This window comes from Corvus hawaiiensis, chromosome 1 (genome assembly GCF_020740725.1).
Source record: "Corvus hawaiiensis isolate bCorHaw1 chromosome 1, bCorHaw1.pri.cur, whole genome shotgun sequence".
NCBI lineage: Eukaryota > Metazoa > Chordata > Aves > Passeriformes > Corvidae > Corvus > Corvus hawaiiensis.
The window spans coordinates 17,008,177-17,026,426 of record NC_063213.1 but is presented as its reverse complement, the minus strand read 5'-3'; the positions used below and the strand labels follow the sequence as shown (position 1 = coordinate 17,026,426).

At 39.8% G+C, this 18,250-nt stretch overlaps 1 protein-coding gene across 8 annotated transcripts in view; it reads left to right on the top strand.

Annotated features, from left to right (window-relative positions):
• The window catches only part of MYO3A (myosin IIIA), a 123,747-nt gene that overhangs the window by 24,269 nt on the left and 81,228 nt on the right, over positions 1–18,250 (top strand). For 7 of the 8 annotated variants that reach the window (XM_048294719.1, XM_048294683.1, XM_048294737.1 and 4 more), the window contains exons 4-5: positions 10,401–10,505; positions 12,182–12,281. In XM_048294719.1, coding sequence (XP_048150676.1) covers positions 10,401–10,505; positions 12,182–12,281 — 205 coding nt within the window. Of the gene's footprint in view, positions 1–6,822; positions 6,883–10,400; positions 10,506–12,181; positions 12,282–18,250 lie in introns of those variants that run through there. The other variant, XM_048294727.1, reaches the window with a different exon arrangement.

Sequence of the window (18,250 nt, the reverse complement as noted above, 5' to 3'; positions counted from 1 at the left end):
ACAGGTCATTTTTCAGTAATGTCTTTTGTTATAATTGCTCTATTCAGACCAACACTGAATGTTTTGATCCATTACATGCCTGAATTGGGCTTGATTTCATCATTTCTAATGTGTCCCTCTTTGCTTCCCAATTATAGCAATTTTTCACTCCTGAATCATTTCCTATTTTCTCAAGACCAAAGGTGTGTGGCTACAACTATTATTTGATGCTTCAAACTTTTACTAAACACTCATAATTTCTCTGCATAATGTATATTTCATATTACATTGGGGTTTGCACAGTTTGCATCTTTTAAACAACTGGTTATGGTTCACCTTGCTGGAGAATACTCACATGCAAAAACCCGGTTCTCAGTAACTTAACAATTCTTGCCATCATGCAGTAAAGCAGAAGCCCAGAAAAAATAGTTTTACCAAACCACTGTGTAATTTAATGGCATATGAATAATACGCCTCTCACATTCTAATATTTAACATCACTTTGCTTTCTGTACATTTAATTTTTGATCACAGTTTTACCAACTGTGAGGTAATTGAAAAGCAAAATAAAGCAAAACACTAAACCCCACCTTTGTGTAGGTTTTTTTTAGATCCCAGATAACCAGACCTCCTTTATCTGTAACGGGGAATAGCATCAGTCATTGTAAGAATGCTTGTGCTAAGACCTTTTTGCTCTTTGCTGGAGGGTTTGCTCTCTGACACCTATCATGTGTGATAGGCAATACAGTTTTGCTGGTTTTGTGCTCAGTTTACATGTTGGGCTTCTTTATAAAGGAAGTGACTGAAGTCACTCCAGTGGTAGGGAGAGGGGTCTACTCCTCATTCTTTTTTGGGCAGAGGGGGCTGAAAGCTGCAAACTATAGGAGAAGAGTACTCAAGGAACAAGGAGCCAGGAGGTACAGAAACAAGATAGTCATGTGTCAGTGGTGATGAAAAGTTCCCTGGACTCCAGAAATAATGTCAGCATTTGTTGCAATTCAGAAAGCTGCTGACTTTGCCAAAATCAAATCCAGGAAGCAGGGAACTGCCTTGCACACGCACAGGGAACAGGGAGAGATTGCTTTACAAAGCCTTTTAATTTCAATTCTGTCTGCTCTAGTCTCTCGGAGTTAATCATTCCAGTAGTTCATTAAAATAAGAAAAAAAGGAGAAGAAAAAATGACTTTTGAGTTTAGCATCATTTTGTTCTTATAGAATCATCTTTAAGAAAGTCCTTCAGACCTTAGTAGGGTCCTGTGACAGTTACAGAGTCCTGCAGCTCCTTTCATGTCCTGCATACTCCCAGGAGGACACCAATTGCCTTGAGGATGAGTGGGTTTCAGCTTCACTCCTTTTGTAAAAGCAGTCTTCTGACAAGCCCCATTGTTTGGATCTGTGCTTCCCTGGCCGTGCTTTCAAACGCAATAGGGAAGATTTCTATTGCAGTAATTTAAATTACAGTGAATTAGACTAAATTACTGTCTTCATGTAGAAATACACAAATGAAATGGATTATGAGCAGTGTGGACATGGCAGTACTTGGACCTACTGTCTGAACCCTGAATCATACAGAAATGATGCTACAAAAAAGGAAGGTGCTAGGAAATGTTTCTTAACTGGTGAAGAGTGAACAAAAGTAAGGCAGTTCTGAGCAGGCAATAAAACCTGTGAAGTGCTTGCTGTTACCACAGGCTGCCCTCTTTGCTTAGGAGAGTCTTTGTGTTTTCTAGAGCCTCAGCTAAGGTTTGCAGCAGTCAGTAGAAATACTTCTGTCATTATGGATGCCAAGTTAATCACTCTTTTTTTCTCCCTAGCCAAGGGAATGGTTTTGTCCTCTAAATGTTGTTTTTACCACTGGTCCTTGTGTATGATAAAATGATGAATTGCACTAAGTTTGCTCTATCAAAATATTCTGTCTTGGTAAGCTCCCTCTTGTATTTGCTAAGGAAGTCCTGGCTCTTTACTGACCAGTGCCTCTCAGTTTTGTGGTTAGGTTAGCTCTGATTTTGTAAAATGACCCTTACATTTATTTGATTATTAAAAAAAACCAGCTGTGCTATGGTGTTGCCAGGCCATGAAGCTATAGTTGAAGCTCCTTTAGAATTTCTGTTTTAAATATGTTTTCACCCCAGTTGCTTTGCAGAGCGCATTTGTAATCATAGCTTGGTACCACTTCAGCTGTATAATCTTTTGAGAGGATATGGACAGGTGATACATTGATTTCTTCATTAGCACCTTGATGGGGATGTAAACGTATTATAAAGAATGTGAATTATGGGATGTAAGTTTGTGTCAGGATGAGCTAGAAGGAGAATTGAGCTGAGGTCTGTCATGTAAACCTTTTTCACAACAGTGTTACCTCACCTACTTGCTTTTTTTCATGATATTACAAATGTTTTAGAACAGAAAAATCCTTCCTTTGGGGAGTAGGGTTTTTTTCCTGTTTATGTGAAACCTGCTTGGCTTCATTCCATTATGCTGAGTTTGAACAAAGAAATTTAGGCAATAATTGCATCATTGTGGCTTTTCCATTTTAGCCATGATGTGAAGATATCTATGGTCTGACTGAGAAATATAAGAGTTTGTGAAGGCCAGCATTGCATAAGATGAAACAGGCAAACTGTTCCTCTGGCTGGCTGTCTTGTCAGTGCATGTGCATGGCAAAGAAAATGAGAAGTTAAAAGCCAAACTGAAAGGAAAGAAATCAGAAGCAACACACAAACACCCGTGAGGCTGTGACTAACACAGCCCTGGAGGTGCTAGATGATATAAGAGAGCAAAATCGTAAGTACCACATGGTTTTTGATCACTGAAGCAAAATAACTCAGGAAAGATGCCTGTTTCAGTGATAAGTTTTGTTCACACTAAATTGAAAGCAATCAACTTTATCTAAAAGCATAGAGAAACCATAGCTGTGGTTTCTTTTGGGTTGGGTTATGGGTTTGGGTTGTCTTGTCCAGTCGTTAGGAAAAATAGGAGCTACAGTGCATATCTTTCTTCCATTTGAGGTGAAATTAAAACTGTGCTACACAGACAGGAGCTGTGTTCTGAACCACCTGGCCCATTCAGAAAACAGATTTAGTTCCCTGTAAGTTTTCACAAGAACCTTCAAGTATGGGTGGTATGTGTTAGGTGCTGTCAGTGGAATGTGCTCTTTGGCAGTAATAATTATGAAAACGTGTCACACTGTAGGCAGAGAATAGGAGTTATCTGGTCACAGGTGACCCTGTGAGATGGACAGTCCATGGAGTTCTTTCTTGGAGACAGAAGGCAAAGACAGTGACTCTGGAAATGGCTTTATCAGGTCAATTATGTTTGAATAGACCAGATCTCTGTTGAAAAGCTGAAGATAGAAGGAAATTTGAGTGAAAAAGGCCCCAAAGTAGTTGCTTTCACTCACCTAAGAAAAGAAAGGATGGTAAAGATGGCAGCAGGGTAAAGATAATGGGCTTAGGGAGAGTATGCTTTAGCTGGCTTTGGGAACTGGTAGGTACCTGCACTTAGGAAAAATAATGTAAAAATATAGGAAAGTGCCAGGGTAGCTGGCAGTTCTTTAAAGACATTAAAAACACAATAGCAAATTAGCTGTTGCAGAGAAAAATAGAAGCACAGTAAGAGAGTAGTGATAATGCATTAGGGTCTGCTTCTTCTAATATTTCAGAATGCCTTCAAATAGGAGAAACAAAAATGCTCAGCTAAAGCATTTAGAGACAAGTTCAGAGGGTCTAATGTGGAGAGTGGTAAAGACAAGGTTACTAGAGAAATGAGATACAAGAATATTTAGTATATGTCTTTACAGTGAGGAAGAATAATGTCCTAGGAAAATACAGACCAATCTGCTTAACTTTGATACCCATAACAGATCCAGAACAAATTAATAGAAACCACTGTAGAACATGCAGAGCCCAGTAACGTGATAAGTGGTCAACTTGGACTGGGCCAGAACAAATTGTATTACTACAATGTAGTCTTTTAACAGGCTAACTGGTGTAACATGGAGAAAGCAATAGATGAATGTCTTTTGTAAGGATTTTATATGCTCTCCTGTGACATGCTTGTGAGGAAAATGTGGAAATACAGACATTTCACAAAAACAAAAAAGCAAATAACCTCTTTTTCACAAAACTGGACTTCAGGGCTGGGAGAATCTCAAGCAGGCATCTGCTTTTGGTCTGTTTCTATTCATTAATAACTTGAGTGATAAAAAAAAGTCCTCATAAAAATTTGAAGTGGATACCTAGTTTAATTAAAGTCAGATTGGGGAATAGCATCAGATTCACAGTTGTGACTAGGAGAGGGATGTATTTGAATCACAGAAAAGACATTCATTCAAAGTACTGCTGTCCATAGGAATAAAAAATGGGACATACCTGACCAGGCTGTTATTCTGCAGAAAGGGATTCTCTGTAAAGTGGAGATGATTGTTCTGTTCAGCTTTTCTCAGCTAAGACAAGACTTCCAAAGGAATTCTGTATGCACTTTGGGGCAAAATGTGAGACAAACATCAGTGGCAAATTGAAGGCAGTCTGAGTGGAGAAAATGTGGAGAATTTCAAAAGGTTACAACAACTAACCTTGTACAGCCTAAAAAAAGAGGGAAAAAAAAGAGACATATCATGATAGTAGTCTGGCAGGGATGGAAATAGAAAATAATGATAATTTATTATCATATACTGCTGAAAGGAAGGGCAAAACTAATACAGTTTTGTTGGAAGCAAAAACGATTCAGATTGGATAGCAGGAAAAATGCTGTATCAGCCTAGAGAAACAAAGAAACAGGCTACTTAGAAAGACTGGAATCTTCCTCAAGAGATTTTTAGGAGCAAGTTAAACATATATCTGAAAGTTCCAGGTCTCTACACAGTGCATATGGGGTGGACTAAGTGATTTCTTGAGGTCCCTTTTACTCCTCTTCTTCTGTAATTTTATGATGACAAAACAGCAACAACTAAGAGTCTTCTGTTCTTACAGCTATCAGTCTTGAAAGGAAGGTGCTGTCAGCTCAGAGACTGGCAGTGCTGCTTAGGAGAACAGGTCAGATTATTTATCTATTCTAAGAACAGGGGGAAAATAGAGATTAGTGCCTGTGATGCTTTTTAGCATTCTTGTGTGAGATAACATTAAAGCAAGGTTGGACTTTTTCATGAAGATAATTCATGCATGACATAAATTGTGCATATGTGATGTGCTGCCCAGTTATTTATGTCTGTAAAGACAGGGAAGGAAGTAATTGTAGTTGTCCCACTGTTTGCATCCAAGCTGCTGAAGTAAGATGAAAGCACCTTGACAACTGCTTGATGCAAGCAAACATTACCTGACAGCTTAGTACAGATGCATAAGTCAGGAGCACTTAGATGATTAAAGGCTGTAATGGCCCTCACAAAAGTGCAAGTGATAGCTTTCTTCAAAAGGGAGATGATACTGAATCTTTATTCAACAGGCATCAGAATCGAGAAGAGCTGAAGAGGAGAAATGTATAACTGGGTCAGAGTGACTAAGACCTAAAAAGAACATCTGCATGACTGTGATGTGATGGCAATTTTAAGTGACATTTCATGTGTTAGGATCATGCTTTTTTATATTTTTTTTCTGCAGATAGCTTAGCATACTAATAGCTCAATTACAGTAGCACATGGTTCTGGCAGATGGGTGGGTGGAGAACTGCATGTCATCCCAGTATGAGTCTTTGCCTTTTTGAGCGCCAGAAAATCATAAGGGAGGAGCCCTTTTCTACCACTGCAGAAGGTTCCTAAGCACCTCTTTTGATACAGCTATGCATGGCCATCAGAGCTACAGCTCTTTAAGGCAGATTTTTATATGAGTCAAGCTTTCTATTAAATCATTCTTTCGATTGGCTTAGGTACGCAAGATTTCTTTTGCTCTTTCCCACTCTTTCTGCTGTCTGAATATCCAGACCAGGAACCGAATTCAAAATTCATTAAATTCATATATTCTGAATCATATAAAAGTACAGCATGGAGGGAACCTTTGGAAGTTATTTGGTCCAGCCCCTTGCTCAAAGACTATTAACTGAAATGTTACAGATTTGTCTTTTCAATTCAAATTTGAATATTTCCAAGGATGGATATATCACAGACTCACTGTGTAATCTCTCCCAGTGCTTAACTGAGTGGGAAAATTTTTTGTTTATGTCCGGTAGGAATCTCCTGACTTGCAGTGGAGGATTGTTGCCTCTCATCCTTTGCTGTGTGACACTAGGAAGATTCTGTCTCTATCTTCTCCACCTAGTTGTAGGTAGCCTCAAGGGTTCAACTTACCTTCCTTTTAGTTGCTTGTTTTTGTACGTAATATTTGCATTCTATCAATGCAGGCACTGAAAAAACTGCCAGTAAGGAAAATACCTCTAAATCACAAGGGAACAATAGAAAAAGTGACTAATACTAATTTGATGTAAATTGTTCATGTACAAAGTTCTGACATTTCTAAATTACTTCCCTGTGGGGTGATCACGAATATCTTCCCTTCCTGTGTCTCATAGGCTGGACATTCCAAGAGTCTGTCCCTTTAAGCTGACTGTATTCAAAGCTAAATGGGGGCTTCCATCTGATACAAACCACAAGAAATGCTTCTGTGTATGTAAGAGAGAATGGGTGTGAATGTATGGGAGAGAGAAACAGAGTTATGACCCTCTCCTCCCAGAAGAGGCCATGTCTCATGACAGGTGAAAGGCCATTTCATTTGGTGAGTTGCTTTGACCTTCAGGGTAGGGAGCAGCCCTGTGGCAGAGCTCAGACAGACACATAGCTTCTGCTGCATGACTGTGTCCCGAGTTCTCTGTGCATTTGTTGTTCTCTGCTTACAGTGCCTGTCATCAAGGTGTTCTGAGGAGATTTTACCAAATGCTGTAGAGCAAATGACACAGACTGATCAGCCATTTGGTCATGTGAGTTCACAAGGTTTGCAACAAAATAATAGCTACCAGCACCTCCCTTCTCTAGATGCTTCACTGAAAACTAGAAAGATCTTTTTAAAAAATTATCTCTGTTGCCTTCATGATTTCTTGTCATCCAAGCATTTCAGTTGGCTTAACTCAAACTGAGCAGCTTTGGTAAAAGGCTACACAGTGTTTCTACTGTGGACAGCATGCTACTGAGAAGCAGCAGATATCATAATTATAAGCTGCAATATTTAACAACACCCCAGGAAACCTTCTGTCTAGCATAATAACTAACTGCTAAATAATGTTTATCCCATAGTCTCTCATTAAAGGACTGTATGACTCAAGGTTATGTGATTTTTTTTTAAAAATGATTTAGGGTTTTTTACTCCTATAAGTTTCTATGGACTAGATCCTGATAAACATCCCCAAGGATAATTTATTTACCATCTGCTCAAATTCTCAAGCAAGCATGGTCCATCACTGTATTGGGCAGGAGTATCATAACTTTCTGTAGCTTCTTGTTTTGAAAGGGAAGAGAAGAGCCTGACTTTTAGGACAGGGACTTTTTGAAGTGTTTATGATACCTTTGGATTGAGTACACATGCAACTTGCTACCCTGAGTCAAGAGAAAGAATCACCATTTCAACTTTAGTTATGTGCATAGTTTTAGGGACATGTGGCAGCTTCACCTGCAAAAAATGCACAGTTGAGATAGGAAATTAGAGCAGAGACAGCATTTTACCCATGACAGTAAAAATAGAACAGGCTAATACTAACCTGTGTCATCGTTGTCGTCATCGTTCCCCCCTCCCACCCACACAGTGTAGAGCACACACATACAGTGTCTGCCATAATCTCCTTTTCTAATTGTAGTTGTATTCCAATAATCCCTTTTCCTCCTTATAGCTGCTTGTATTCTAATACCCAGCCTTTTTTCCCCCTCCCTCCTATGCTGGTGGTCTCAGAAAAATATTAATTGTCTGATGTAAGTAAAAGTACAGCTCTTTGACACAGAAGCAGCAAAAGAAAAGTTGCCCTGTGTGTGTGTGCAAGAACCTGTGTCTATATCATCCTCAGCTGAACTCTGTTTAAGCAGCCACCCTGCCTTGGGAGTTGGCAGAAAGTTTCCGTCCTGGTATGGCTGACTTCTGGGTTCTTTATTTCAAGACTTGTTTAGCTGAGCTTTTGCATACCCATGTTAAGGTTTTGTTTGGTCTAAAATAATCACAGTTTTAATATCTTACATTACCTGATATTTTAAGTAGGTGTTATCTTATAATGCAGGTATTTATCTCATAACAAGGATTTATATCTTATGAGAGTAGTAGAAAAATTAGTTAGACCAGCATATTAAAGGAAGTAAAAATTAACATTGCTGACCCAGGCAAATAAATTCATTATTGGCTTCACTGCCTAAACATTAGAGGGTGATTTCTGAGGTGTAGTTTCTCCCTTCTTCTGCCTACAAAAAGAATATATTCATTTTCTTTATGTTGAACAGGTATACAGCTCTGTAAAGAAAACAGATCCATCTGTAAGAAGCAAAATATTATATCTCATATTATGAGATAATGAAGAAAAATAGTTTGAAGAATATCATATGTGTAATGTATTTCACAGTTGGTTTGTTACTTCTCAGACAGTTTCAGTGCCCTGAATTCAAGTGCATTAAATTAACCAGGATTATTGTCATAATCCATTTGGTTGGATTAAATATGTCAGTGATGTGCCAAAGTTAAAATGATGGAAACCCTGAAAAGATAATGTCATTGTAAAAAAATAACTAACTTGAAAATGTCGGTGTAGAAGACAGACCAGCATGGCTAATGACAGTAAATGAAATCCTGCTTGGGAATCTGATCCTTATCCAGCAAAGCATTTAATCCCATCATTTAAGCATATGAGTTCTTCCCTCTCTAAGCATGCATATTGTCCCACTTAGGTAAGGGTGAGGTTAAGTGAGTTCCAAGACTGTTGCCATAGAGCTCAGCCTCTGTCAGACCAGAGCCCTTGCTGACCTGATGGGGGACACATCTTGCAACAAGAGTTATGTATTGAATGGCATTTCTGGAGGCATTCTTGTGGTGCAAGTTCAGTGCAGCCTAGGGGTTTCAAAGATAATGAGAGAATTATTGTTCTGTTTGTGTAAAAAGGGATAGAAAATGCTTTATATGGTAAGGTGCAAGTCTTTTTTTAATTGCAGCACAGAAAAAAATGTAGGGATATAGAAGAACAGATGAAAAATATACATACACAAAAGAATCTGACGTCTAGAATTCTGCAGTTGAAAGGTTTTACTGGTAAATTATGCCCTTGATTTGAATATACTTCAAAAGTAGTGAAAAGGAATTACTGTTTTGTGCTGCATTGTTAAAATACCTTACATGGGTATTTAATTTCATGTGAAAAGCTACTGGATGATGATACTGTATAAGAATTGAAGTTTATTTTACTGTTCTATTGGAAGCAGCTACCCCTTTGTAGAGACAATGGCTCTTCAATCAATGAGTATTGTCAGGTGAATTACGGATAGTTTAAGGGATTAAGTGCTAATTTCATCTTTGCAGACGTGTAACTCCTACAGTAGTAGGTACTCCCTAACATTACATTGTTACTTCTTCCTGCAGAAAAATTGTAAGTGATAAAAATGAACATATGAAGTACTGCAGTCTAAACTAACCTGCTGGTAATGTGTGCTCACTATTGTTTTTAGAGAGCAGTGCCAGGTCTCTTCTTCCCACGTGTATGGGACAGGACAGGGGTTTGCAGGAGTCTGGCTGGACTCTCTCCTCTGGAGAGTGAGGGAAGATTGTCCAGAGCGGATAGTGGCTCTGCACCTGGAACAAGGAGCTGACAGGGTTGATGCAACAAGGGCTATAATTAGTCTTACACCCATGGCACACCTTGTTTCAGTGGAAGACCTTTCTTTCCACAGTGCTTTCATCATATTCCACAATACCCATGCCTTGTGTATCACACCTTCCTATGCTAGGAATTAAGTGCTGCTTGGCAAAAAGGGCAGCTTTACTGTTGGAAGATTTCATGTTAGGGAAATTTCTCTGCTGCCTGTCTTCTGAAGCCTTAAATCCATTTTATACTGTACATATCTTTTGTACCTGAGAATTGGTGTTGTAATAATGTGCATTGGTGGTGAGTTGCACATGATGAATATAAGAAGCAATTAGTATGCCCCACAAAATATGCTTTCACAGCTAATTTATTGCACTGTAATCAACTTCTGTTTCAGTGAAAAGCAATCATGGATACAGGAAAACAAAGAGATAGACTACTGTACTTGTGTTTGGGCAAGAAGAATTAAATGCAGAAAGTAGTGAAAAATAATTGGCAAAAATTGCTGTGTAAGTTGTTTGTATAAATGGTAGACTTAAGGAAAAATTTGTGGCTTGTCAGTTTAGTAGAATCTCATTTGGCTACAGATACAAAAAAATACTGAAAGTGAAAACCAGGTGGCTACTCCAACACTCCCTAATTCCTTTTTATATTCCTCTTGTGTTTTGTAGCTGTGCAATGGTGGATCTGTGACTGATCTTGTGAAAGGATTTCTGAAGAGAGGCGAAAGGATGAATGAACTTATAATTGCCTACATTTTACGAGAAGCTCTGATGGTAAGTAAGATAAGCTTTCAATGAAAGGATAGTCAATATTCGACTCATACTTTTCTAAAATTAATGAAGATCATGTCTCCACTAACACAGCTCACTATCTTGTATTATAGCAGTGTTTAATGAAATCAAGGCAATGTTTGATTAGGATAGTTCTTTTTAAGCAAGCAAGGTAAATAGCAGTTAATCTGTTTGTTTCACTATTAAGAGAATGAAAATTGATTCCTGACCATTGATCAATTTTCTTAGTAAATACAGTTCAGCATCAAAACTGCTTTTCTTTTAAGATAGCAGAAATATCATCAAAATACTGTTCAGCTTTCAATGTCTGTATCCAAACTATTTTTATAGTAAAACGATCCACATATCTAGCATATTCAAACCCTGCTACAAGAATTTGGTTTTGCTCATTAGGATCAAATGTATTTATGTCTCGGTTTTGAAAGACAGGTGTCTGCTAAGGAAGGCAGAGGCCCCCCTTGAAGTGGCAGATATAACCCCTTTTCCCTCCAAGTTATTATATTTTGAAATCAAGGGCCTTTAGGCAAAGATGTGGGAAATAGGAATAACAGTTCTTTACTATATATATATATGTATATAACCAGTCAAACAAAACAACAACAACTCTGGCAGTAACAGCAAACACAAACCCAGTGCCAGCCTTCTCGGCTGTCAGGCCCTTTCCCCTCGGGTGCAGTTCCGCTCGCAGCCGGCAGGGGCGCTGGCGGCTCCCGGTGAGCAGGGCAGGTGCGATGGTTCCCCCGCGGCTGCAGGGGGCGCTCCGGAGCGAGCTCGGGAAACCCGCGGCTCTGGTGCCCTGGGATCCCGGGAAGGGATGGAACAAAGGCTTCACAAACCGCTGGGCAGCCGATCCCGGGCTCTCAGGAACAGCAGGCTGGAATGGCAGGGACGAACGGCAAATCCCGGGTGGCAGACGAGATGTATCCAGATGGGAAAAACCCACGGAGGCCCAGGCAGGCAGGGCGAGCAGGGCTACAGCGTAGCGAAAACTCGAAGCAGCAGCGGAGCAGGGCAGCCACAGCTCGGTCTCCAGCAGGGCAGGGAAAAGCGGCTTTTGGGGTCCCGGCGTTGCTTCCAGCAGGAAGAAAGAACGGCCAAAAAGAAAGAAGCAGCAGCTCCTTTCTCTGCAGCTTCTCTCTCCGGACGCTCAGAGCGAACTGTCCCCACACCCAGGTGTAGACAAAAGAGTAGCCAGGCCCGCCCCACTCCCCTTTTTGTCTTTCTTAAGTACAGCTATTTGTCCCCTAGCAACATGCATATGGGAGAAAATTCCTTTAACAGGAAAACCTAAGACTAAACTAAAACCCCAACAATTTATCATTTCCTTATAACTGAAATTTAACTTTCTCCGGTGGAATTTAGGTCTTAGTAGTTTTCTTCGAGTTTATGCTCTAAAGGTATTATATATAGGTTTACAGTGATATTTTTCTGCTTTCATCTTAAAATTTCTATTTGACATAAAGTGTGGCAATTAAAAAATAGCTTTTCCTTGTCATGTGGCAAGTGGTTTTGCAGTAAGAATGACATCCCTGTGGTTTTGGATTTAAAAAAATCTTTTAAATATTTTTCATACCTTTCTTCTACCTTGTTGTTTCTGCAAATGTAATACAGAGGACAGAGCTGTTGTTAAAAGTTCATGTTTGCATCTTGCCTTCCAGGGACTTCAGCACTTGCATGAAAACAAAACTATCCACCGTGATATTAAGGGAAATAATATCCTTTTGACCACTGAAGGAGGAGTCAAGCTTGTGGATTTTGGTATGTTATGTTTACTAATATATACCCTGTTTTACAGATGAAGTATGGAAAATAAAATAGAGCAAACAAACCAGAAAATATTAACTGTGTTAATTTTTTTTTAAGTTTTTGGGTTCTTCATTAAAAATCACTTGGATTACCAAAGTTACTTTTTTTAACTTGATAGAAATTTTAGTAATTTTGGTAGTGCTGTTTCAATAGCATGGCTAAAAACCAGAAATTATAGGATGGTTGTGGTAAGTGCCAAATGCTTTGAGGCACAGAGTAAGTGAAATGGCGAAGTGAGTAAATAGGATTCAAAATAAGGTTGGTGTTTAGTTCCTCCAGGAACTGTGCAATGATTCAGTGAAATTAGGACCTGATAGGAAAACACTTCATGTTTTATATGAGAGCATTATCTAGTAAGCTAGATATTGTAAAGAATGGGAAAGCTCCACCTCAGACACATATACTTCATTAATTTGATTTAAAACAAAGCAAGAGATACTTGAAGACAGTAGAGGGAGAAATATTGTATAGGTAATCCCCACTTTCTAAAGTCTGGGAAGACTAACAGATTTTGGCAAATCTAAATCTAAGAATTGGCATTGAAAAGGTCAGTTGAAGTCTGTTAGGGCTAAAGTGACTCTTGAATGCTCTCATCTTTGGTGTCACCACCAAAAGGGAAGAGGAGAGACACGGGTAAGTGGATGCAACCTTTTATTTATCAGCCATACCACAGTGATTTGCCTTAAAAGTTATTGTTGTTTTATATGAGGGGTATAAAAATTTGCAATGCTTGTTGTTATGAACCATTATCTTCAGGTAGAACACTGTCTTCTTATGTTAAAATTAAATTTATTGGTCACTATTTCACAGCACAGCAGACAACTGTTAATATTTTTAATTCAGCAGATGGAAAATCTTTATTTTTCCTTTAACCTCCTATTTTGTTAATTATATTGATTCAATTGATACATAACAATTGTTTAAACTAACCATGGGATTTTAACTCTCTTTAGTATGGTATCTTCCTGCCAGTAGATTGTATTTATGGAACTCTCATGACTTCACACACAAAATCCCCACAACTGTTAGGGTTAGTAATTCTTCTAAAATTTCACATATTTCTTTTATATTCCTCAGACAAAATCTTCCATTGAAAAATTTTCATACTTCCTAAATCATTTGCCATACACTTTCTAGTATTTTCTGATAGTCTGGAAGTTTAATGTGAGGCAAAAACCAGTATTTTAATGTGTTGTGGATACTAATTTTTTAAGGTGCTGGAGGCAATTAGAGGATCAATACTTCTGAAAATTAATTCACTTATGCAGATGTCAAAACATTCAAGCTGTAGGGATGAGGGCCTGAATTCTTTATTCCCCAGTAACTGCAATCTACTGATAAGGCTGTAATTGAAAAATAGTCTTAAATTCTTGTGGGAGAATTGTGATGCCAAAATACAGATTAGACCATGCACAAGAAATACGTATACACACATTTTTGTGGGCTCAAAACTGTGGGACTGTAACAACTGCAGTCCTCCTCTCAAAGGAATATATAAATGGCACTTTAACTTAGGAGTAGATTGCAGAGATGGCTTCCCCCCCCCTCCCCAAGAAGAAAATCTGAAGCCAATAATGAGTAGTTTTAAATGGAATCAATTTATAGGCTTCCTAAAATCATCATGGAAGATGTACCATTCACCATTCAGGCTGCTGCTTAAAGAATTCAGCTGGGATTTGTGAGATTTATGTCTTCTACTTAAGGGGATTTAATCCCACATTAATCAGATTCCAAGATCATTTTTTAGCCAGGAATGTGAGTTGATGAAAATCTCTCATGTTGGTATTGCTACAGACTGTTGTACATAAACATTTCTTGTATCAGGGACTTAAACTCAGCCATCTTTTATTATACAGGCCTCTAAAATTGACAGGCTACGGAGTAAGATAGACACAGAGGCACAGTGTCCTTTTCACCCAGTAAATACTCAGAGGAAGCAAAATTTTTGGTTTAGACTGAACCAATTATTACATGGGGCCAAACAAACACAAAAAATCCCAACCCAAATATTCACATCACCCTTTGTAGTATGCACACAGCTCTTCTGTGTGGAGAGGGGAATAGAGGCCTCCAAGGACTCCTTCAACCACTGAACACACATAACCAGGGAAGTGAGCCCTTCCCAAGATAATTTTATCTACACCTTCTCCTGCATGCTGGATGCTGATGAGATGTTCCTGAAGAAGCCTTTGCTGTCCTCCCCTGATACTATTTATGGTTGTTTTCTTCTAAACATAAATGCTGTGTCTGAAAGATGGGCTTGTGAAGTGCCTTATAGAACACAAAACTAGAAAAAGACCTATTCTCAGTCTGTGTGCATTGTGCAATTATTTAATTTGTACTTGTGCTTTTTTTGTCCTTTTTTAATAATACATTTAGGAACTTTTTAAGAGTCATAAGTGAAAAAACAGTCAACTTTCAGTGAATTGAATCAGTTTTGAAAAAGGGTTTTTTTCCTTCATTGCTTTAGTACACTTTGAACTCAGTGTTCAGTGTTCTGCCATGGTGAGTCCTTCCTTGCACAGTGGTACCAACTTTTCAGAAGCTGCATTTTGTAACACAGTTTATACACATTGCTTTGTAGTCATTGTATCATAGGTATTTATGTATGCTGGGACCATAGTTTCTGAACACTGCACAGTCTGTAATGGATAACCTTCACAACACCCTTATGAAGAAGTAAATTGCTTTAATTCCCAGTTAACAGCTGGGGATCTGAAACTTTGAGAGACTGAATTGCTTGAGGTGGCACAGAAAATGTAGGGAAAAGCTCTTCCAAAATCCAGGCTAACTCCCTGAACTGTTTGCCATTCTAGAGGTACTGACAGTTAAAGAGATAGACTTTGAAAGAATACCACAGCCCCACAGCCATGCTTCACTCAGACTGCTTTGAAGAGTGACATTTTTGCTTTCCCTTAAAATTCTGCTGTAATATTCTTAATCACCCCAGTCAAACTCTCATATCTAAGAAACACCCAATCCCAGTATAGATTAATGATGAAATCAAGTCCAATACCAAAAGGAAGCCTAAAAGAAGGTTGGAGAAAGACTATTTACAAGAGCATATAAGGACAGGACAAGGAGAAATGGCTTCAAACTGAAAAAGAATAAGTTTAGATTCAATATTAGAAAAAAAAGTCTTTACAGTGAAGCTGGTGAGGCACTGGAGCAGTTTGCCCAGAGAAGTTGTGGATGCCCCATCCCTGGAAGTGTTCAAGGCCAGGTTGGATGGGCCTCTGAGAAAGCTGGTCTAGTGAACAGTGTGCCTGCCCATAGCAGATGAGTTTGAACTACATGATCTTTAAGGTCCCTTCCAACCTAGGCCATTCTGTGATTCTGTAACATCCCACAGTAATGCTTCTGGAGCTCAATTGCTTATCAAGGAGCTGCCAGATTAGTTTAAACTGTCCAAGCCACAAAAATTTTGAAATACTGTTACCAGGGATGCATCCTCTTGCCTCACATCCATCCAGTATGATAGTTTAGATCAGCAGAGATAAACAAATTAATTTTTATTTTCTACAGATAATGAGTAGCAGTCAAGGGGATGTACTGACAGTGTCCACTGATCACAGATTCAGTCTCTAAAGTCATTAAACTTCTAAATACACTAATAGTCCATACTTTCTTTGTAAGAGAAGGCTGACTGAAGGCAGTTTCACTACCTGAACATTTGTGGGAATTAGCTGTTAAGCTGTTCTGATAGAAAACCTTTAGGGTAGGACATATGCCTGAGAATTGCAGCAATTAGGCTCCAAGCAAGGAATATCCTCTACCACATCATATAGTTACGTTATATTCAAGTGTAGCTGCTATGTCTTCAGTGTAAGATAGAGATTTGATAGCAAAATATACATTTACATTAAATTCCCTGCAGCACTTTAAAGAGTGACTGCTATGTAATCTGTTGTATAAAAAGAACTGGAGGCAAGCAAGGTGTGAATTAAATTCCTTTTTGATAAATATTCCCAATTATATTCACAGTTTCTTATTAGTGTTCTGGGAAGAAAGTTTTTACATCTGTTTCAGAACTCAGCACCCAGCAGATTGATGTTAAAAGACAGATTTCAAATGAAATTTTAGCCTCTAAAAGTGCAGAAGATTAATTTAATGAAATTTAAAGAAATTAATTTGATGCCAGATAGGTTTTGAAAGTCATGTGACATATTTATCTGCAACCTTTGCTGCCTAAATATCTGTCAGTATGTGATCTTTTTTCATCAGTTAAAAAGCTGGCCTGAAGTCACTTGAACACATAGCACACTTCACCTGTAGTAAAAATTCATATACTCATCTGCATCTCATAATGTGTAACCAATTTCATGGGATGCTGAGGGTATAACATATGCTTCTGCTGACAAATACTTGCTTCTTTGAACAGTCCCTCTCAATTCAGTTTCTTTTCTTGAAATCAGATGCTGCACAGGGCCTTTCATGTATTAATGTCAATCTAAGGCACAGTTCTATAATGTGCTATTGTTGCAGTGGGGATACTGCAACACACATATATCAAACCAGGAGTCCCGTGGAAAGGAAATATATATATGGACAGACAGATTCTTGATAGCTGTTTCAGAGAGATGTTTATTTCTCCAGCCGCATGGCCGGAGCTCTGCCGAGGAACTGTTCCAGTCACGGGACCAAGGGTCCTTCTGCCCGCGCAGGGAACACAAACCAACCAATGGGAACGAGGCTGAGCAGGGGCAGGGTAGCCCCGTGTCTGTGCCCTCAGGGCCCCTCTCCCAGGGCTACACGGCGGGGGAGGGACCCCAACACCTCACCTGTTTTATTTTAATAAAAGGAGAATGAAAACAACTGGATAAACATAACAAGAACAGTTTCAAAACAAAACAAGCCACCCTCCTGAGTCTTTAAATGTCCAAACAGATTCTGTGGAACATCTTAGGGCTGACAGAAGGGAGACAGAACTCTCTGAGCATGCTTTGTGGGGAAACTGAGGCAGGAGAGGGTTTAACTTCTTCCCTCCCCCTTTTCATCCCCCACTCGGCATTGGAAAGGGATTTTTGGGGAAACAATTGGCAAAAGCATGGTTTTGTGAGGGAAACCATGGATGAAAAAACGGATTGGGAATACACTGGGGGTAACAGGACATAGGGTAAAAGGGAAAGGTGGGATTAGGAAAGGGAAACTGTAGGGAGGGCTTACAATGGAGATATTGTCTAACATGACTACGATTTTTTGCATATATACTGCCTTTTACAGGAACACCATCAGGCCCAGTGACCTGCGATGCTTGTAACCCTTTTCTCCCTAGTACAATATTAAATTCCACCACCTCTCCATCTCCCAAGCTTGGGATCCATTTTTCAGGGTTATTCTTTTTAATAGCAGTTCTATGCACGAATATGTCTTGCTGGTTGTCACACCTTGTTATAAAACCATAATTTTGCTTAACATTATACCATTTTACTACCCCTAAGGTCTTAGTTACTATGATCTTTTCCTTTTTCCGAGTGGCTGCTGTTTTCTGTCTCACTGCGTCTTTGCTCTCTCTTTCGGTCGCTCCCGTGTTGGAATTGTCGGGGCTGCTGGTGCCTGCGCGCTCTTCCCAGGGTCGCGTTCGGGGCTGCGCGGGTCGGGCCGGGCCACGCCGCTCAGTTCTCCGTGCGTCGCCTCCTCTGGTCGCAGCTTTTCTGCCGCTGCCAGGCGCTGTACCCACGTCTCGGCCGGGCCCCCGAGCGACGACCCCCCTGTGCCCTGCTCCAGCGCGCGTCTTGGCTGGGTGCGGCTCCGCTCCACCGCCGCTGCCGCCAGCCGCTGCCCGCGTGCCGCCCCTCTCGGTCGGGCGTTCACGGGGCTCACTCCACCACGCGCTGCGCTGGGCCAGGTGGGCACCGCCGGGTCCCGCCGCTCCTCGCTCCGCCACCGACACTGCGGCTCGCGTGGCTCCGCCCGCGCGC